At 38.7% G+C, this 23626-nt stretch overlaps 1 protein-coding gene across 3 annotated transcripts in view; it reads left to right on the top strand.

Annotated features, from left to right (window-relative positions):
- Positions 1–23626, top strand: part of ppargc1a (PPARG coactivator 1 alpha) — a 60609-nt gene that overhangs the window by 21981 nt on the left and 15002 nt on the right. Inside the window, exons 3-7 of one of the 3 annotated variants that reach the window (XM_004911224.4) lie at positions 7556–7747; positions 9819–9941; positions 11567–11768; positions 13836–13881; positions 13991–14064. In XM_004911224.4, the coding sequence (XP_004911281.1) occupies positions 7556–7747; positions 9819–9941; positions 11567–11768; positions 13836–13881; positions 13991–14064 (637 nt within the window). Of the gene's footprint in view, positions 1–7552; positions 7809–9818; positions 9942–11566; positions 11769–13835; positions 13882–13990; positions 14065–23626 lie in introns of those variants that run through there. The other 2 variants (XM_002936713.5, XM_004911225.4) reach the window with 2 other exon arrangements.

The raw sequence follows: 23626 nt of genomic DNA, 5'->3' as shown, positions 1-23626 counted from the left end.
ACAGAGCTACTAGTATCAGCTACTTGCCACGACTACTAAAATAGACAATGCTGATCATTTACTGATAATCGTCTGTATGCGTGTTTTAACAGAGGCAACTCTCAGTATTGTCTATGGCAGGTGTTTAGTAGTCATACCAAGTAGCTGCTACTAAGTAGCTCTGTGCGGCTACGCCCTTATTACTGAAATTTTTTTTTTATTATTTGATTATAATGAAGTCAATGGAAGATAGCCTTCCTGTAATTTGGAACTTTCTGGATAACAGGTTTCCAGATAATGGATCCCATACCTGTTCCTTCCGCACTCAAAACATACAGGCAGGTTAATTGGCTCCTGGAAAAAGTCACTGTATTGTATGTAAATGTTATAGGGTTCTTATATTGTAAGCTCCACTGGCACAAGAGCTGATATAAATGAGGTGTAATCCCTGTAAAGAGCTGCAGATTGTGTCAGGAATATATACATAAAGCTTCACGTTTCCTTTGCTAAGGGTTCAGTTCTGAAGTTGTGTCTTTGTTGCCCCCACCCCCGGGAATTGCCTTGCTTATGTCAAGAAAACTCCAGTGAGGTTGTGGGAACTGCGTATTTAATAGTACTTAACTGATTATGAACAATGTTAACCTTTATTATTCATCATTTATATAATGCAGACATATTTTGTGCCACTGGCACATGGGTTGTTAACATTGCCCCGTCTTTGAGCTAAATTGTAATGACTGAGCCCCTGCTGGCACAAATGTGGGTCAGATGATCGAGCAATAATCGTCTCACTGGAGATTGCTGACTGAAGCAGAATGTTGGTGATTACCATTTAGTTTTATCGAGGGGCAATTGCAAGCATGTGGGCACCTACCAAGCTGGAGTGGCAATACACTCCCTATCCCCATGTGGCAGCGCTCCTTAAACCGGTTCCAATAATGCTTATAAATAGCTACCAAACTGTTCATTGCGAGAATCAGTTAGTGGTATTAAAACAAATTAACCTTAGTCTTCCCCAAAGTCAAGTTCTTTTGTTGTTGAAACTGGACTAGTATTAGCCATCATGGCTACAGGTAATGCAGTTATTTACTAATCAGCAAATTACTCTACACAGTCGGTAAATGTTAAGGTCTTGAGACTGATCAGATCATTTGCTTTCAGGTGCTCTCCCCTATATTGTTCCCAGCATTGAGTAGAAATTGAAAAGAGTGACCTTTTGGTACTGAATCAAATTGACTGCATTTCTAAAGATTCCACGGTTTCAATTACCATAAATTTTTTTTTCATATTGGGCCTCCAACCAACGCCGTGGCTCCAGCAGTATCTTATCGTGGGTTTGCTAATACAGTCGGCATTGTGAGCGTTTGCTCTCGGATATTTCTTTTGTTCACTATCAGGTCCTAGTGTCAAGGACACGACAGATATGAGATTTACACAAGTTAAATCTAATCACTAATTGACTTTAAAAAAGAAAAAGACGTGAACGGTGTGTGGAATTAGGGGTCAGCATATTGCCAGCCCATGAGTGTCAACGTTATTTTCCTCTGTTGGAGGTTAAAAAAATAAAGTTGGCACTGTATGTTATGTACAATTAGTAGGTTGGATTGTAGGATTCACCATACTCCAAGCACATTGATTAAGGTTTTCTCATTTGCCGCTCGTGGCTCATTAGGCTGTTATAGGCCTTAGGCTAATCTCACATGGCAAAGGTCTCCTAGGTTGTTATGGGCAACAGTGGTGGTGCAATTTAGAGCCTTTGTTTTTTTTAATAAATGAACCCTAAGAGCTGGCAGCTGTTATTCTGGCACCTTAGGTGCCTTTGGTGCAGCTGCTTTAACAAACACATCAAACCCATAAAATAATACAGGCCTTAAGGGGCTATTTTTGAGCTAAGGGAAAAGAATACCTAATTGAGCTCTGTTCTATTTAACAGGCTTTATATTGCCTGCTTTATTGTTATCATATATCCAAATTACTAATGCCACAACTGATTATTCAGCCCCAATGACGAGGTCTCGCTTCCATACTTCCATATTTACTCGATACTTAAACACAACCTGCCCCGAGTATGTGGCTTTACCTTCGGCTGATTTGATGAACCATCTGCTTGGCAGAGAGTACCTGAGACCTAAATGCATAACTCCTGTTATTCATCTATATGTCAATAACATCATCTGGCCTCGTCTATATTTCACTCCTGCTCCCACTGACTCTTGTTTTTACGGCTCAGTCCCTAAGGAACAGCTTTATAGGAGGCCCTGTCTCATCATTCATCCTTGAGCCTTGTACGCTGTGGCCAGGCCAGTGGAGGTATTAGTGAATGCAAATCCTTGACACCATAAAGCGCTTGAATAGCTGGAGCAATCTGTGAGGAGGAAGGGGGGAGTGGGTTATTCATGGAAGCCAACCTGTCCAATTCAGTTAAAACTCTTTCCCCTGGTATTTGTTATTCATGACGACAATATATTTACTCGCAGGCCATTGTTTTCCCTTTTTAGACTGAAAAAAATTACCTTCATTTAAGGGTTTGTTTTCTTTTAAAAAACAGACACAGAATTTCATAGTTAAATGTTTGAAAACCTTATTAAGCCCTAATGGAGGCAAATTGTATATTAGTTCTCCTTTTAATACTCATATCTGTACACACTAAGCTTAGTTTAAGAAGTAGGGCATTAATATTTTAGGGTTCTATACCAGCGGGGAAGATCTGTGCCCCCAAAGATGCCCCAGTAGCCCCCCATCTTCTTTTCTGCTCATTCCCTGCACATACTCTGTGCTGCTGTCACTTACCTGACCTTTGGGACCCACTCACAATATACTGTTTTTATACAATATAAAAGTCACCACAATGAAAGGCTGATTGATAAATAATACAGATTATTAGTAAATGTCGGCTTTCAAGCCAGTGCAGTTTGCATCCGCCCTGTAGCATGAGCTTCTATGGCAAACCTCATTTTCTGCTTGACAATTTTTGACAACCCCTAAGCGTAGCTTCTCAACAGCTGCTAAGGGCACACTGAGAATGTGCAGTGCCACTGACACTTCTAACAACATCCAAGATGTAAATATTTTGAAGGCCTGGATCACTACTAGTATAGAGATGCTGGTGCAATAATTTATAAAAAAAAAAATGCAATTTCTAGCCAATTTTTATGATTTAGTTCTCCTTTAATGGAAAACTATACATCTGACTTAGATGGCTTGTGCTTTTGTTTCTATGCTGATATTATATATTGCTTGTTTAGGCCGATATCATATATTTATGACTATAATGCTTTGTGTGAGCTAAGCATAGTGCCAGTTGCCAATCATATGTATCAGTTCGGTAGGGTCTGTTCTGTTTACAGCACTATTTGTTGGTTAACTGGTCCCCTCTGTCTAAATTGTCCCTTCATTGCAAACCCCTTATGCAAAATTCATATCTTATGACAAATATTGCTCACGTTTTCTGCCTGCCTTGAATGGTGGCATGGTGAAATACAGCGGAGAATAAAACTCTAGGCATGGCTGAAAAATACAGCTCCGGAAGGGAACTGTTTGATCTAGAATGATAAACATTAGACTAACAATTAAGTTCTTGTTTGATACGCACCTTGTCCTCTTATTTTTAGTGATTTCAGGGCAGCAGAGCATTTTATTGCCCTTGCAGGCTGCGTAGATAGATTTGATTAATTGCAAAGTAGTACCTATTATTGGCTCCACGTAAAAATTGATTATTTTATTGCTGAGTTGTTTTACATGGTCTATGCAGAACGTAATAGGTTTTTGGGATCCAGAAGCAGGTGACTGCCGGAGGGCCCAATTGCACATGTATAACGTCAATGGGGTACGTGTTTTGACCACAGTTAGGAGAGGGGAATCAATTATTGACTGCCACCATTTCAAGATAAAGAACTAAATTTACAACCAGTTTAAAATTCATTTGTTTCACCACAAACTCATTTGCACTTGGAGCAGGAACGTAATTATAGCTGATACCCAAATACATTATGGGACCGCTATTCTATAGGATGGGGGTAAGGCTGCATTTGTATATAGCTTTTCCATAGTGTAGGAATTTGTCTGAGAATATGTAGTGGGGTATGGTACTCCTTTGTCTTTCCTCTGGTCATGACTGTAATGCACTGCTACAGTTTGCCAAAGAGCAGTAACCCATAGCAACCAATAAGATGTTTGCATTTGACCAGGTATACAGTAAATGCTGCCTGCTGATTGGTTGTTATGGGTTATTGCTGCTGGGCAAACTTAGTGCCTTTTATTACATAACCCCACAAATGTTTTGCCATCTGTTGAGCTGAAAATCATGATGGTGACAAATTGCTAGGCATCACCCCATGTGCTATTCCCCTAAGAAGGAACACTGCATCCTTCAATCTAATCATCTGATGCTTATAGATATTATTGAGTGCAGTTGCATAGTTACTTAGAATTGGTTCATCTATGTCATATTAAAAGTTAATATAAAGGCAAACTTTTCCTTTCTAAAATTGCTCTCCCATGTACCTTATTCACTCAGACCTCATTGTTTTGCATTCTGGTGATGCACTGTGTGCCCTAGATATGCATAATGAATGGATCAGGTATGTGCCCGAAAGGGTCACTCAAGGGTTTTGCTTCTGTGATTGATGTCTCTGGGATGAAATGACTTCACGGAGTAAAGTGAGATGGACCAGTAAGTAAACTGAGATGCATTGGAACTGTGGCTTTCTTGTTGTTCAATGTTTTAGGGTTACTGGAAATGTCCTTAATGTTGTGCTCTTATAAATAATGCATTGGTCAAGCTTTTCCCTTAGCTATGGACTGCGATACCAGATAAGACGTTATGGGCAATGGCTGATGTATAGTATTTATCATTAAAAAGCATACTATACAGATGCTGCTGATGGTTTTTTATTCTCTTAGTTTTTTTGTGCGGAAATGGTTTCCCCTATGAGTAATTTTGTTCATTATTGATCAACCCACACTATTGGTTTGTGTAACATCCAAAACAACAGAAATGCAAGTATAGAAGTATTGAAAGGGCCTTATGTCCATTCTAATGGACTGACCTTAGTCATGTTGCAGATTTACTCTATTATAGTGTTTGGACCAGCACAGAATCTGAAAACCTGCCATATCCAACAACAATATTTATTGGATTTAATTTATTTGGAACTGACTTTTCATAATTAACTCCATGTTCTTCCCCCACGTTGATGGATAGACCATTCTGTAACAAGTATTTACCCTTTTGTTTGCAGCAACAAGATTTGTTTCTAGATAAATATCAATTTGGGATAATTGGAAATAATAGCAGAATCAAAGAAATGTAGAGGTTACCTTGCGGAGTCACTTTACTAAAGTAACGGCTTGAGCTGACATGTCGGTTCTGAACAGACATGTGTTAGCAGGCAAGTTTGCTTCATTTGCAATGACGTTGATTTATTTGCCATGTAAATTGGGACAAAGGCAATAATATAATGTGACATTAATTATTTAGCAGAGTCATCCTTGTAACATACGCCGGCTTCTCTTGGGTGTTTGATTGTTGAAACTTGTACAGAACTAATTGAGTCTGCTTGAAGACCGGTGCCCACGGATATGTCATTCGGAGCCTGATGCCAGTTTTCAGTTCTACAGAAAAGGCTAATGACCAATATTACATTTTCATTTCCTTAATGTAGAAATATGGAGCCAGATTGAACCCCCTAGAGAAACCACTACTGGTTTTACCCTCCACGTTCCTTTAAAAAGGATCAGTAGGATACAGCATAAGATATTTAGTGGCTACAAAATATTCAAGGGTAATAGTAGTAGTTGGCTCAAGGCCCTGTCAGCCTAACTAAGCCTATCCATCTTTTACTCTTTGAGTTGTCATTGCACTGCAGAAATTAAATGGCTGCAAACTGGGCAACAGTGTCCATTGCCATCTCACCCTGTAGTTCTACAGCCCATTCCCATAGGCCAGTTATATATAATTTTCCCAGTTAGTGGGGCAGATATCTGACATACCACATGTATGTGGACACGATAGCATTAACATAATGTTATGCACAAATTTTTGAGTCCTTAGGAAAGCCGTGGGAAGGCATTTGTTGGCTGCATCCATAGTTGGACATGCCTACTAGAGGCAGTTATTCCCATTGCTAACACAGGAGCTGCTGTTCAAGTTGTAAATAGGTGGCGTATTATTGGGTTTCCCTAAAAAAAACAAAAAAAACAAATAATAAAATTTGAAAGTGTTTTGGGGATCTTAGCCAGCTCTGCAGAATGTCTTTGTTGTGGCTGAATTAGAAGGCTTGTCACACTTTTGACTTAGCAGTGCTTTAAATGACACAAAATGAATGCCTGACTCTCACCATTTTTCATGTTCCCTGTGACAAATCCAGAACGAGCAAGCTGTTGAGTAAAAATGGGAACTGTTAGACTTTTTTAAGGCTTGGTAAATAAGCGCTCACTGTGTGAGAGTGGCACAGCTGTAGCGGTGGCACCATGCCATTGTAACGTATGGCATCTGTTTGAAAGGCTCTTGGTGACACGAAGAGCCCTGCTGGCAATTATATCTCTGTGCTGCTGAGAAATTAGTTCCTTATTCAACAAATGGCCACCTCTAGATTTTTTGTAGTATTTTCTTTTCGGGTAATAAAACATTTTTAACCCTTCAAGAGGATAATGCATACAAATTCAAATTTACCCAGTCCTGTAAAATATAGTAACCAACTGGCAGTTCTTGGAAATTGGTTATATTTACCCTAGCATATGCAATATCACATGATGTAAAAGCAAACGCAAAACTCTGAGCGACATTTGTTAAGTTGATAGTTTTTGTAGTATTCATGGAATGGACACAGGACCACAGTCTGGACAAGGGCAAACTTCAAAGGCAGTCTTCCTTCTAACTATCCTTGTGCACATGTTCTGTATTACAGCTTGATATATAGGCTCACCGTGGAACTACCCAAGCTTAGTCATTGATGTATATTCCTTCCTTCCGTCATTGATGATTTGGGGCATGTAAGAAGGGACACACCGATAATGGTGACTATTTTGCCAGGCTTGGGATATCGATAAGTAAAAAGAAGCCTATTTGGCTTTCTCTGTAGAGAGAGCGAGACTTTGTGCAATAAGACAACAACAGTCTTCTCACCCTATAGTATAACCCTATGAACATAATGAAGGGTCTCTGGCCAACCTGCTCTTTTTCTTTGTTTTTGCTGACCAGGTGCTGTGGGACAGCACCAAGGTTAGATCATCCAAAATGGGCCCTTGATCATCGGAAATAGGCTTTTTTTACTTATTGATGGTCCAACACTGTAGCCGCAAATAAATGAATTCTCTTAAAAGAGTTTCCTCTGTGTCTCGCCAAGTTTGTCTGCTAATTTTTATTTTATTGGCCCGCTGCCATAGTGGTTTCTCTGCCAAGGTAAAATGAGATATTATCCATATAATTCTACCCCAGTGCCCAGACTGGAGCTTGCTTGGTTTTACCAGTCAATAACATTTGCACAAAGCATTCCATCCCAATGACATGCTGCTCTATGTAAATAGATAACATTTAATGGTATTAATGACACCTTTTTTTCCCCCTTTCTAGAAGATAGACGAGGAGAATGAAGAGAATTTGCTAGCAGTTCTTACAGAGACATTGGACAGTCTCCCTGTGGATGAGGATGGATTGCCTTCATTTGATGCACTGACAGATGGAGATGTGACCAATGAACATGATCCTAGCCTTTCATCTATGCCTGACGGCACCCCTCCAACTCAGGAGGCAGAAGAGCCGTCACTAGTAAGAACCCTTCCTACTGTTTAACAGGAATTGGATGTGCTTCTGGCTACCCGCTGCATGGGTATGATGTAGTCCCAATAAGGTTTGGACTTTACCTTTTAGGAAGAAAGCATAAGAAATATATCAAGAGATTGTTCTTAAAGGGAACTGAAACCTAAGACACGAATTGCTTCAAATAAAGGTTCTAAAAAATCATCAAAGTTAAATTTATCTCACACCTTTGATATTGGAGGAAGCCATTTTGTTATTTACAAAATAATGTGGCAAAAGTTGCACAAGGTCTAGAAAATCATAACAGCGAATCAAATGCTTGATTTCAAACAGATGACTAGTAACTGTTACCTGATTGGTTGCTGCTACTTTATTCATAGCCCTATTTCCTAGAGGGCTTTGCTAAACCCAGAACAATACCATAGGGGAAAATAAATCACTAATTTCTAAGGCTTTTACTCGTTATGGCATGCCACATGATGAAATAAAATATCAAAAAGACATTTTTGATAACAGAACAATACCATATAGAATATTGATAAAGATGCACTGTACCAAGAATATTAAACAACCGCTGTCAACATTTTGAAGTAATATCTTACTTTATACATATATTTGTGATAAGGCCGACTTATATTTTAAGTTTAGCGGCCCTTTAGCACATAATAGTGAAGTGTCCATTGGCTTCTCCTGTACATGAAAAGACTTATTTATGAACTTCTATTTAAATATTTAAAATGGGGTAGGAATGGATTACCGGACTCCTATCAGATATCCCTTCCATCTATTTAAAGACAAGAGTACTGTATTGCTTGCTCCCGCAGATATTGATCAGTTTCTCCTAAGGTTTTCAAGCATGTAAGCGTGCTTGTGGGTGTTTGTGTGCTGTGTGATAAGGTAGAACTCCAAAGAGAACTCTGGACATATCATTAACTTTAAGGTTATTGTAAGCCCCATAGCAAAGATGTAAGGCCATGTGAACAATAATGATAGGGGTGTGCCACGTAAACCTACGGCTTAATGGTGATTGAATCAAGTTGTAATAGGATGAATGGACTCCTACAACAAATAAGGTTGTAGTCACTTGTAAAAGGTATAGTTGATACTAATGTATTTGTGCCTCTATGGGAGCCAAAATGGCCGTACAAGCATAAAAAGTGGTAAGATTCCCATCCTGACACAAACTGCATTGGGCCTCCCACGCAGGCACGAACCCCATTTAGGTTTCCTCGCATCAACTATTCTTTTTACAAACAACTACCAACTTATTTTTGCTTTGTCTTTTATTATAAGTTTATTGTAAGGTCCGGCAGGAAACTCTTTACAGAATATCATTGCTATATCTAAATATTAACTGCTCTGTGAGTATTCCTTTGCTTTCTTTCTGTTGGGAAACATATATATTTGCAGTGTTGTTCAAAGCAAAAGCATAGGTTTTCTTTGTTATAATTTATATTCTCATTTATGTTCACAAATATATAGTAATTAAAATGTAGGAAATGTATCTATAATTGGGTATTATTGGTGTGCTCAAAACATTTTGTATATGATTGAAATAAAGCTCTTGAATTGAGCCCCATGAAGAGTAACCATTGAGGCAAGCACAACGGTAACTCTGCTATTTAAGGAATGTATTGTGCACACTAATATAAATGCTATCTCATTAGACGGTCAAGTGGAATCCTACTTGTACATTTGTTTAACTGATATGTCAGCATGCTTCTAGGATTATAAATGTCTTGCCAGGTCTAGTAACCTATAGCAACCTATTGTTGGTTACAAAAGCTTGTGCAAGCATTGTCGGGCCTCATTTATAAACCCTGGCAAATTTGCACCTGGGCAGTTACCCATGGCAATACATTAAATGTTTGCTTTCACTGATCAACCTGCTTCTGGCTGTCACTGATTGGTTGCTATGGGTTACTGCCCAGTTGCAAATTTGCCCAGTGTTTATTGATGAGCCCATGTGCCTTTTTTTATTATATTACCCCCAATATGGTTTACTTTAAACTTGCTATGCCAAGTCATTGCACTCCTCGGTTATGTGTAACTCTTGTCTTTATTCTCTCCATGTTTATAGCTTAAGAAGCTGTTGCTGGCCCCAGCTAACGCTCAGCTGATTTACAATGAATGCATTGGGTTCACTACACAGAACCATGCCAGCCCCAGTCAGAGGATCAGAACTAATTCTGCGGTTGTTAAGGTACGAACATTTACTTGGCACTATGTTTATATAACACATTTTTTTAATTTAAGCAGCCATAGCTGCTACCGCCATCCTTTTTCAGGGCATCTGGGCTTAGGTTTAGCCACAGATTCCCTTGTATTAATTTACTATTGATCATCTGTGAATAATTCAGTTGCTCTATTTGCTATTATGTATGGTAGTCTAAACGTTGCTAACATCACACCCGGTGGACTCTCAGTGGAGATATATCTGCTGCCTATCATGGACTTCTGTGGTTTTGGTCCAATAAAAAAGCACATTTTTTTAGGGGATAATCTCTTTAATGGGACAACGATCTAAGGCTTTTTTCACAGTGTGCAGTAATTTGGTAGCCTAGCAGTAGGAACCATATATGTTGGTAAAACAGATAGTAATTACTAGAAACCTGTATTTCATTGCTGCTGTTTACAGTGCATGTTGTTTGTCTTGTATCTCCAGGACATGTTAAAAGAACATTTTTAAAGAAAAGAGGTTTTCTAAATGGCATATTACCTCTGAATGGCCTGTGAGAAACTAGTGCAAAGGGCTTTCCCCACAGTAACATAGTAACATAACATAACGCAGTCAGGTTCAAGCCTCCGATTTGACCCATCACTAATAATCCTGTCCGACTGATATCTGTGGGACAAGGGCTACCACATTAATGTGCTTATGCAGTCTTTATCCAATGGATAATCTTTCAGGTCTCCGTGGGCCCCAATGGATGTTCCATTCCTAGGCCCTAGGTGTAACAATAAGATTAGCCGAGTGTGGCCAGATGTTTGTGCCTTAAGCTGGCCATACACAGTCTGCCAATTGACCCCCTTCAGACCAAGTTTGGTTGCTTTTTGCTCTGTATATGGGGACAAACTGAGGCCTTATATCTATCAGGTTTAAAAATGCACTTAGGTATGGACTGCATTGGCCAGTGGATCTGTATAGGTCCCTCTTATGATCCAATTTGTCTCTACACTTGGCCAACCAAATTTGGCAAGGCTGCCAAATGAGCCTATCTTGCATTTTTAGTGGGCGCAGGAGTTTATATTTTGTTGGAAATGGGATATTTTGACTGTTAGCTGGTGGGGGATGGATCGGTTGCTGTAAGCATTGTTGTTACCTTTGGAGGCCATTGTTGCCTACTATACAGCTGCCTCAGGCCACATTATAGGCACAAAGAATTTGGAGAAACTTGTTTCCCTGCAGTGTTTTCTTCTTTTTATCTAAATGAAGTGAGAACGGACCATTTAAGGGCCATTAGGAGAGCCTAAAAATGTGGCTTTTGTAGAGCAAAGTAACAATAAGCAATATCTTATTTAAATCCCTGCCTTTATTTTAAGGGAAACTGTAAAGACAAGATGATTGCATGTTGTTGAGAATAAATAAAGTGCCGGAGAAATAAAAACCCGCGTCTGCGGAAATGGCATCTGGGAGTCTGAAATGCGATTTCTCTTTTCATGTTGCGCAAACAATTATTCACAGATCATAGCCCCAGCTCTGTTATATAGAGGGTACAGCAAGCGGAGAAATCCATCTCTTCGCTTTATTCATTTGGGGAAGGTTCAGCCCACTAATTTTTATTATTTTTTTTCTTCCTCTCCTCTCTACTCCTTTTGGGTTTTAAGACCGAGAATTCATGGAGCAATAAACCGAAGACCATTTGTCACTCGCAAAAGCCACCGCGGCGTCCTTGCTCAGAGCTCCTTAAGTACCTGACTTCAAATGACGACCCTCCTCAGACCAAATCGACAGAGAGCAGGAACAGCAGGCTTGACAAATGCAGCAGCAAAAAGAAGCCGTACTTACAGCCTCAGCCACATTATCAAGGTAGTCTTGCCACCCAGCCAGTGGCCTTTATTTATACAGTTGACACTTCTGAGGTTATATTTCCCCTTAAAATATTCATGGTGCGTGCTTTGTTTGTTTTGGGGTTTTTTCAACTGGAACATTGTGTACTTTTTCTATACCTTTGGTTAGGTAGAAAAAGATGCATCTTAACATCATGTTTTCCTTGTAGAGCACAATATGTAACTATCTGTGCTGCTAATCCGCAGAGATAAGCATCAGCTAGTGTGCAGCAGTAGCATAGAGCTATATAATTAACCAGAAATGTATATATCTCATCACGTGCTTTCTTATCCTCGGGCAAATGTGCTAAAATGTCAAGAATCTCGACTAAAACACATTATGTATTATTCCTTATTGCTGTGCTCATATAACAAAAGCAGTTATATACAGGAATGTATTGGTCGGTGACACAGCATGTTTTCTGGAGCATGGTATCATCATGTCATGGTTTGATTCCTTCACTCCTGTCCTACAAGGAAAACAATATGGCGGTCACTAATAATCCTTGCATTTTCCAATTCCAAATTGGATGTATGAACTTCTGTAATCTAATATTATGTGCAAAGATTTAATTTATTCTAGTAACCCACTCTTATTTGTAAATGTAATCATTGTAGGAAGCAGTACCTGTCCTGCTGTCTCTTTTCTCTGCACTGCTGCTTATGACTCCTCGTTTCGTACGATATTCGGTGCGTGTATGGCAAGTCGGTGAGTCGACCGGTATCGCAGGAGGCTGCTGATATTGGTCGACTCGCCAATCGGCCAAGTCAGAAAACTTTGATCGGGCGCCATAGAAGGCGCCTGAGCAAAATCTGCCGTCAGGGCTGAATCGGCAGAAGGAGGTAGAAATTCTATTGTTTCTACCTCCTTATCTGCTGTTTCAGCCCTGACGGTGTGTGGCGGATCGCCAGATCACCACGTGTGCGGCCACCTTTAAACCAATGTAGCAAAAGCCTTCTGAATAACAGAACTAGTCAATTTATTTTTCATAAGCAGGGAGCGATAATGAAATACGACATGATATTTATAAATAACTTGGCAAATTTTGATTAATGGATATTGGAAAGTTGCTGATAATGACATTTTCTTCAATACATGGAAAAAAGCAGTTGAAGGTTGCCTTTAAAATTTACACTGGAAAATGACAAATATATCTATAGATAAAGGATTTTCCTGTATGATCTCTTTGGAGAGATCCCAGTCATCCCTGCTCATTAGTCATATGGTAGCGTATATTTCATGGCTGATGCATAAACATGTGATATTGCAGTATATACTAGAGGGACCCCTCCCTGTGTTGGTTTTATAGTACTTGTTGTTTAATAAAGGGTTTGCTTTTATATTGAGGGATCACACAAATGCGGAGTTAAAGCAATCTACCGTTTTCCTATTTGGTTCTGGATTTAAAGGGAATGGCATTGCTATTGTTATATTATTTTGTGGCTGAGGTGTATTTTTATACAGTATCTGTAGCCATGGATCGACATTAAGTATCTATAAAATGGTACTGGGATTTGGGAATGTGATATATAGTATTCCTACCCAGGTAGGCATGTATAGGCTCCTAGGGGAGCATCTGCTGCAGGGTTAGAGAACAATCCAGGTTTGTAGGCAATATGCCTAGATACAAGAATGAAGCAGCAAATAAATATAATCAGTCATGCTGATCTATTGTGCTTTTGGGCTTATGCGTAGTTCTTTTTGCAAACCTTGCATGTAAAATCGCCCAATTGGGTCAATATCATCCTGTGAAACTTCGGATAAGCACGATTGTCCTGAAAATATCTACTGTTAATGGGAATGCCTTAGCAGAGTCAAGCAATATGACAGCTCTCAGTTGTAAATACATTGCTTGCCTAAGGCATTTTATGGGTCTAATGGTGATATATATGGAGTACTTGCTATCCTTTATATAGAATACACCCTTGTGCATCTGCAAATGTTAACAGGATATAGATATGTCTATATTATCTCACTATTATCTAATGGTATGTGCTTAGGGTTAAAGTAATTGAGTTTAATTCGAGTTTCTTATTTAATTCGCAGCCAGGGCAACGAGTTTGTCGCTTCCCTTGACGCCCGAGTCACCAAAGTAAGTGTTAATCATTGGCCTCATACGTTTGAATGGGATGGGTGGCTTCCTGTCTTGGCTACAATAGCTCCATTTCAGCTTGTTTTTATAAATATGCGCTGTCTTCCAGTGACCCCAAGAGTTCCCCATTTGAGAGCAAGACTATTGAACGAGGCTTATGTATGGAGCTCTCTGGAACTGCAGGTGAGCACAGTTACACCCAAATGCTTTCAGATCTGAATGTGATGAACTAATAAAGCAGGTTCTTTTAAGTCCGGAATTAGGTTACACTTTATTAATTAGCCACAACTCAATATATGCTTTATCAATATATGCTTTATCAATATATGCTTTATCAATATATGCTGTATCAACTGATGCTTGATTATAAGGGTCAGCTTGCAATGTAAACTCTCACTTGGCATCAAAAGACATTTACCCTTTCCTTTACAGGTCAGCCAAACACCGGTTTGTTTTTATCTTTGGGTTTCTGCTATACAATGCTATATATAATCTTACCTGGCTACTGTGGTGTTTGTGTGAGTGATTAACTGTGCACATTGTGACATTGGCTGGACACTAAGGAGGGCAGCTCAGTAGGACAGGCAGAATGGACTGTATATGGCTGCTCAACTGCCGCTCTAGGGGACATTATTAGGGGCTTAATTTTAATATGTGCCACAGTGAAACTATTTTACTGAATAGTCCCCTTCTGTATTTATATCCCTGTAAAGGTTCTCTGGAACCCAGCTTGAGCTAGTAAATCCAAACATGTTGGCCATTTGCCCTTTGGCATGGTGTGTCATACACGTGATCATATGTGTTGCAACGCGTAATTAAGGATTGTTTATGATCCTTGTCTGTGTCTAGCAGACATAACAGGTGTGTTAATACAATAAGTTTCAAGGCTCTATATTTTTATATGCGTGTGTGTGTGTGTGTGTATATGTATATGTGTATATATATATATATATATATATATATATATATATATTCTCCTTCAGAAAGCACTCACGGTATTTGCAAAAAAAGCAAGTATTTATTTACACAAAAATGACATTTTTGTGTAAATAAATACTTGCTTTTTTTGCAAATACCGTGAGTGCTTTCTGAAGGAGAATATGTTTATTTATGGTTAGCACCCGGTTCTAATTCGCCATTTTGGTGAGTGCCGATTTTGGGACTGTATATATATATATATATATATATATATATATAAAATATAATATATTCCCTTGAGTGCTATACTCTGTAGGACTATTACATTATTTGTTACTAGAACCCAGGCAGTAGATATTTTTTTTAGTGTGAGCGCTCCTCTTTTGGGACAATATATATAAAATATTATACCCTTTACATTCTGAAGGCATATATGTAACAGTAACTGCTAACTGTTAGGTAGCTGTGAACTCCCAAAAGCCTCTGCTAGACAGCGGCAGGTCCATGCACTTTACAGCCCTGCTCTGTGTGCTTTTCTGTGTGATCATAGATATATATATATCTGTGACATAAAATTCTTCAGGGACTGTTTTACAGCCACCAAACACCAAGCAGTTTATTTTGGAAGTGGACAATATATCACCCATTTTATCTGCAGCGGCACAACAAAACCACTCCGCATCAGCTATTAAAACCGAGGTCTGGTTTTATTTTCAGTATCTGCTCCCTATTTAGTGAACGCTGTGTGTGATTTTCCTGCATCATATTGTGGGTGCGTTTTCTCCATGAACTGTAGCCGTGAGGTGAAAAATGCTGGCTCAGGTTGTAGAGCCAGAGGAACAGGCTGCCGCGGGACATAGTTACACATGTCATGTTTGTGTGGAATGTGTAGCAAGCAGTGTGAGATGGATGGCGGTTTTAGTCTTGAAGGACCTGCTTTCCCTGAATTATTTCGAGTTTTTTTTTTTGTTTTTTTTAAACAAAGCTAATTAATTTGCAGTTTATTATTTCGGAATGTATATAGTTGAGTAGTACAGGAGCCTTTGCGCCTGTGTTGTTGTTGTACAAAGTCTAAAATACAGATTGTAAATATTAATATTTTTATTGTTATGAAACAAGTTTCAGGGTCAAAATGTTCACCTTTGTTAAGAACTGTTGAAAGTCATTAAGGTGGTATTCAGGCCTGTATAGATAGACCACAGCCAACCAAGTGGCATTGGCCTCCACTGTGATCTGATCTGAGGTCAAAAGCCAGCCAAACATTATAAAATCCACTTGTTTGTTGACCACGTCATGTCTTTTGCCAGCTGACCCACTCATTTGACCCAGGGGCTAACAGTCAGATCATAATTGCCATTATGCAGGCCGTCGGGTCGAGGGCCACATCAACACCCAGATGCTGTCTTTGAGAAGTCGAGAAAATCAAACTTGCTCAATACATATCTGCCCAATTTTCAGCCAGATATTGGTCGCTCAAGCTCTTTGGTTGGCACCATACACAAACCAATAAGCTGAGCTGACTCAGTTGACAACTTTTATTGGCCCCTGTATGGCTACATTAAGGGTGAGCAGGTTAAGCAGATTAGTCAAGAATCTGCAGTATGGCACACCTCTACAGCTTAAGCCTAATGGAGGACATTACACAGAGCGTATAAGGGCTATCGCCCATGGGAAAATTAGTCACCCACGGTTAAAGCATGACTACTGTGGGCGACTAATCTCCCCGAAGTGCCTTCCCACAACAATAAAGTGAATTGCCAGTGAGAAGGCATAAGTGAGAAGTTGCCCAAAGTCTTCTGCAGGAATCTTCAGGCCACTTCGGAAAACGAAGTTCATTTTCAATGAACTATGGGCATTGTATGTGAAATGATGATCCCCTATTGATTTTGATTTAGCTTTGAAGTAATTCAAGCTTTAGCGAGAAAGAGAGGTGCCTATAGTAACATTTGAGATGACTTTCAATTGTGTATCAAAGTCATTCCATCTGTTCATTTGATTTATGAGGACTAGCTCCTTTCTTATGTTGGACCATTTCTTTAAGCAAACTTGTAGCAAGTTTCTCAGACACGGGAAGGTGACCATTATTTTAAAGGGCTGGTGATAAGATTACAGAACATGCAAAAAGAAATATTTAGAGATAGCATTCAGCTGCCTTCTTTAAGCTGTCACTCATTACAAGCTTATTTAAACACCCGTAAGCAAACAGGCGCTCCATAGATCAGATAGATCAGAAGCCTTTTTTTTTTTTTTTTTTTAGAATCTCGGAGCAGTACATTTTTGTTTTTAAAAGAATTTATACACATGCTGGTTGTGAGTACGGAATTTCCAAGGTTAAGTTCCACCATGGTATGAAAACATTGTTTTTGTTTTGTTTTATGTATTTCTTTTAGTTTAAAATGCATTGTCAGCAAATTTGAAGTATTCACTGACATACTTACCTGATGCAGAATCCTAGCACTGTATGCAATTGTAAGATTTTTCGCTAATTGAAATATTCTGGTTATGGATTTGTTTCAGTATTTAGATTTGTTACAGTATTTGGTGGAGAATTTGGTAAAATCTAAATGTTTATGGATTTGGTGCTTCCTTATTAATAACATAATCAGGTAATGGGGGAGCAGAACGTAAGACGGGACTGACTATTTTTCTTGCTTAAGAGGAAGTGCAAGGAATATTTATTAAGTAACTACATACGGAATATTGCACATGATCCAGTTAATGAGATAATAATAGTTGGGGAAGGGACCGGCTAATGTGACACCCAGAAGGTAATTGTAGTAGGGGGAAGATCAGAGCCATAACTTAAACACCATAGGCTGACTGGTGGAAAGGGTTCTTTGCTTCAAAACTAACAATCAATACAGTGATCCAAAAGAAGAAAATCTTTGCCCTAAACAGTAATGACTGGCACATATTATGCTTTTAGCCAGACCATATAAGTGAACCTGCTAATTGACTTTTACACTTCATTACATTGGGCAGTCCACTTAAATATCTGATTTCTCGTTCCTTTTTTTTAGCAGCTTGCATTTTCAGAAAAAGTTTGACTTTTTCTTTGAAACATGGATTGTCAAATAGACCCTACAGCGCTTTTAAATGAGCAGGGCTGGAGGATATTTCCAGGCTCATGGTTTGAGGATTAGTTGAACGGGGCCTATTAGGATGTTGGTGGTTAGTTTTCTTCCTGGTAACATAGAAAGCTGTATATCCAGAAATATTATTGTGGCTTGTTTGGATAATTGGAACAAGTAGTGGCAAAAGAGGTCACCCTGGAGCTTGTTTACTCTACCAATCTCCCTTCAAGTAAAGTAGCATCAGTAGCAGATCCTTGGCATTCCTCAATAGCAAACTCTGTTCTTCAGCAAGAGACCCTAACACTGGTTGTGGGGCAGTTAATTGAAGGGTACAATACTGCTGGTGCTCACCCTTTCCTGTGGCTCATAAAATTAATTATACAGGGTATAGCAAAGTACCTACATGGTAATAGAAGGGCCTATATTCTGTGACCACAGGCCATTTAAGCAGAAGAGAGTAAATTTATCATCACTGTAAGTCAAATGGGAATAAAATACAAATGCTTGGCCCTTCTGTGAAACTTTGTATGTGATTGGGAAGTCTAGGTAATTCTGCGCACCTCTTTTTAAAAAAAGGAATGTAATTTGTTAACTGTATTGATCCTATCTGTCTTCATTCTCTTCCACTGCAAGAATTAGAAGGGCCCATTGTGGCAACTTCCCTGTGGGATTTTCTCACAATCATTTATTAACAGGAGACAGCCATGGGGATGGGAACCGATCATGTGGCATTTCTGCATCTGATAACGTAACTTCTCCTATAGGTCATTAGCAGCATCAATGCCGTAATAAATATTATGTCTGCTACTGCTGTCATATCCTAGGGAAATCTCTTGGTAGTGGGAGACCAATTCATTACATGGACATAAGCTGCTAACCTAGTAATTTTTTATTATTTGGCAAAGTGTCAGCTATAAAAAAAAAATCCAGTTTGCCTTCAAAAACTGAAGCTAGAAAAGTAAAGCTTTTATACTGTAGTTCAGATAAAAGAACAGTTGTGATTGGTTCTGATACCTTCTGATGCAGAAATACCAAAGTCAGTTACACCCATAAATTCAGTAGGTCCAGTGGATGTAAGTGAATGAGGTTATTTTGTATTTGTTCATACTGACATTGGATAGGGGGCTAAAGTGTCTATTAGACATTGGCCAACCAGAGTCTTTTTTTTTTTTTTTCACTGATACCCCTTGATGCTTGATTTGCCAATTGAGGCCTCAAATCTACAGATCTCAAGAGATACTGTAGCTAGTCACCCCTGAATATAGACGGCATATGGATGACATTTAGTTTAGTTCATAGTCCTTGAATGTATTCAGGCAAGGTAGAGAATCACTTGCATGTAGGGTTGCCACCTGGTTAGTATTTTTTTCAGACTCACCGTAAAAATGACACTTTATATCAATGTTATTTATATGGAAGAAAGATGAGACATAGGAAGGCTGGCATTTTCTTTCTGAAAATATGGCAACCCCCTTTGGACACATAAAAAGGTTTGATGCTGTGTGTGTTTTCTTCAGTACAGAAGAATGGGATGTCCATATGTATTACTCTGCATGGTTTTCCTTAGAATTTCAAAAGAATGCCTGGAGAGGAGAGCCGATTTACACTCATGCCACTGAACACTGGCCTGGGGGCTTCAAGAGTTTGACATCTCCCATACATCATCAATATAATCAAAGAACAGATAAAAGATTTGCAGTTCTACCTAGAAATCCAGCACAGTGCATTATTCAAGCTTTTTTTTTTCTCATAGCCCCTACTGAATGGCTTTCCAAGCATTACTGAGGGTGTCCACAATGAATGTGCAAAACCATATACAGAAGTCTTGTTATAAAACAGACGTATATATATATTGAGGTACTTAAAGAATAGTTCTAGTTGCATGTATTGTGTTGCACAGCAGTTTATTTCCATACAACATACTTTTATAGAAAAAAATGGTGGCGTTATAAAAAAAATATTTTACAAATAGGATGTTATATTAACAGACTAATTTAACATTCCGCTTCAATAGCTTTATGGTGTTTCCATAAAAAATGTGTTCCACTGGGGGACCAAGGTTATCTGGGACCACAGAACTGAGGTTAGAGAAGATGACTTTGACATCCATAATTCTACCCTATGACTTCCATCATGATTCTTGGTGTATGCTAGAAGCTGAACAACTGGAAGGCCAAAGGTTAGACATCTCTAATTTAACTAAGTGGACAACATAGAAGGGAACACTGAAAACAGTATATATTGGTTATTTTGCATTGGATAGTGTCTTCATTTATACACCAGCATGAAAACTACCCTCATCCTAACCTTGGAACCATTTTCTGATCACAATCCTATATTGATCTATCATCTTAATCATTAATGAGGAGGGCTTGACTAATAGATTAAAGCTTTCGCCTGTGTTACTGGATCTCAAGTTTAGATCCCAGATGGAACCATAATGACTGCCCATGGGACTTGGACAAGTTACACAACAGGCACGCGAACATCTGCAGGAAGCTGCCTTTTTTTTCCCAACCCAAAATAAACTGAATTTCGCTGACGTAAAACTCTCAACCAATTCTGAGTGTAAAAGGTCCAAAAGCGAGAGTGATACAGAGCTACTTGTGTATTATAGAGCACATTTCAATGGCGCAATCATCAGTCCTGCTAAGGTTCTGCTCTGCAGAAATATGACCTACATAGTCCTGACTGTTTGTGTTATGCGATTTGTCTGACACCCATTACATTCTTGTAATGGCAGCTATTTGTTGCTGTGCACAGCGGGCTCCTTTGACAAAAGAAAATAGACAGCAATAAAAAACATAGTCGGAATTTCTGAGCAGACTTTCACTGCCTATACTTTGTGCAAGTGCGATAACAGTGTCTGTCATCAGCCTGCAGCCTGTAATGGCCACCTGGATCTCCATGCAAGTGTCAGTGCTAGGAGTGTCACTGTTTGTAAGGTCCTACCTGCCTGGCAAGGCAAACTTCAGATATCATCATAATAAACTTACACAAGCCTTAAGGTGGAAATATCACCCTTCCATTGGAAACTGACCTGAATAACATGCCCTTTTAGCAATTGCGATCAGTTAAGCACCACAAGCAGGAAGAAAATAAGGTTGTCCGCAATTTCTCAATGCCCCAGTGCATGGGTGTTTAGAGTTATGCGTTTGATGAATGTAACTAAACATTTTATAGTTAGGAATTATAATGAAATCAAAGGAGTAGCAGTCTAAAATAAACATTATGCGCCATTGGATTAGGTCGGCCTTCCTTTTAAGGGCACAAGGAGGCAGATTTATCAAAATTCATTTAAAAAAATGCAGTCGAGGGAAAAAAAAACGACAAAGCAAGTGCAACTTTTTTTTCTCGAATTCTAGCTTATTTATGAAAATAACACAACTGTATATTCCCATGCACGTTTTGTTACCCATTGGTGAATCATTTTGTTCCATTCATTTTCAGTGAGGCTAAAAGACTGGAATGTTTTAATAAACTGGGAAAATAAATAAATAAAGTTGTTAGAGACAATTCTTATTGACTTCTATTGAACCTCACCAGCCTTTACTTGCCGAGTTTTTTTTGGCAGCTTTTCTCTGATTTGTTTTTTTTAAATAAATACAGACTATTTGTGGTTCTAAAGAATATTCTCTATTATATTTGCATTTGCGTTTTTTTGTTGCTTTTTTTCCCACTATTCGAATTTTGATAAATCTGCAACCCGAACAGCCTAATGCAACAGAAGCAATAAACAGAATAATAGTGATTTTGCACCCCTCACCAGTGCTCACACACTTTTTACTCAATAACAAATCCAATACTGAAATTTACTGTGTGCTTTCAAACAGCTGACTGTTAAATGCTGTCTACTTGGTTGTTACTGGTTACTAGACAAGCATACACTTTAGGCCATTCATTACATCCGCTATGTCTTTGGGTTAAATACGTACAAATTTTGCACATTGTTCTGGAGTTATTGGAAACATAGCAGGAACATTGCAGGAACTTGCCCGATGACTTGGATGCAACAACTGATTGTGCAAAATACTGCAAGAACACCTGTTTCTAAAAAAAAAAATCCTGGCAAAAGTTCATTTTTTAACAGGACAATGACCCTGAACACGAGGCAGAATCACATTTGATCAGCTAAAGAACAAATAGGTGAACGCCCTATAGTGGCCCCATCAAAGCCTTGGTCCCACCAAGAATTTTTGGCACTAAAAGACATTATAATGCTAGGAAGCTCTCCAATATACATGGATTAAAACGTTTTCGACATTTCTTAGTAAGCTATCAGTATTTGGCTGTCCTTTTCTGCAGTGCTGTTACACGTAGCAGGCGAGGCTCCATATCTCATTATGTCTCACGTGCTTCTTCATAGGTCCTTAACCAGCTGGCTTCTGCTGCATGGTACATTTACAAACCAAGTAAAATGCTTAATGTATACAGGTATAGGACCCGTTATCCAGAATGCTCTGGACCAGGGGTATTCCGGATAGGGGGTCTTTCTGTAATTTGGATATCCATACCTTAAGTCTACTAAAAAATCAATAAAACATTAATTAAACCCAATAGGATTGTTTTGCCTCCAATCCAAAGGATTATTTATATCTTAGCTGGGATCAATTACAAGGTACTGTTTTATTTCTACAAAGAAAAAGGAAATCCGTTTTAAAATTCTGAATTATTTGATTAATATGTTGTCTATGACAGGCTTTCCGTAATTCAGAGCTTTCTGGATAATAGGTTTCTGGATAAGGGATCCCATACCTGTATCAGAAAGGCACTTAGCTGTGCCACTGTGATTGGGTCAGCCTATATATTCATGATGTTGGTTCTGTCTGTTATTATAAAGTACGTATGCTACATCAATGCATTTTGAATTATGTCATAGAGATTTTGAATATCTCTTTGAAACCATTTTGTTTCTGAAAAAAAAAAAATCACATCATAATCGCACTTCCTTATTGTAATTCCTGTACGCCCTTCTTTGATAACTATTGTTCAAACAACAACATGGTTTTGCGTATAAAGAAATTTAAATGAAACTATAATTATACTTGTTTTAATACCAGTAGCCTGGTGAGTTTGTCGACATAATTACTTAATAGTACTAATACTAATTGGGTTTTATTTTGAAGGAATTGCACAGCAAGTAAATTAAAAATGCAATATTTATTTCCCCTAGAGCTAATCATTTAATATCATTATTTCCCAGTTTGCAGTTAGGTAAACAAAGTATATAACTTCGGGAAAATCAAACCTTGCTGAGACGTAGCTTTATTCCGGTTGGCAGTCTGTAATATTTCAGGGGAGTGTAGGGCACCGGGTATTAAGCACATAGCACTGCATTAGAATTCCTTCAATTCGTTCCGCTCCAGCTCTAGAATCCGGACACCAGACGCAGTAATCAATTAAATCATAAATCCGTAAGCGAAACGTAATACTTCGGCAATAATTGCATCTATTGAGGGAGATTAACCGGCATTAACTGTTGCTTAAAATCTAGGCGGAATAATTCAAAAGCCACAGTGGTAACTGAAACTGCTCATTTGCCCGCGTGTTGCCGAAAAAGAAATTTTCAGACAGCTGCATTAGTTATGCTTAAAAGGATATATGATTTGTGCATTAGAAATGCTTTACCAAGTTAATGAAGTGCAGAAACAAAGAAACGCCGAAGTCAAGTTGCTTAGCTGCTGGCCAGCATATTAGTGTTATAAAAATAACTGCGCTAACATACGGTGAATTTCATTTTCTGGTGTTTCAGA

The sequence above is a fragment of the Xenopus tropicalis genome, chromosome 1 (genome assembly GCF_000004195.4).
Source record: "Xenopus tropicalis strain Nigerian chromosome 1, UCB_Xtro_10.0, whole genome shotgun sequence".
NCBI lineage: Eukaryota > Metazoa > Chordata > Amphibia > Anura > Pipidae > Xenopus > Xenopus tropicalis.
Note: the sequence above shows the minus strand (reverse complement) of the source record. Positions and strands in the feature narration are given on the sequence as shown.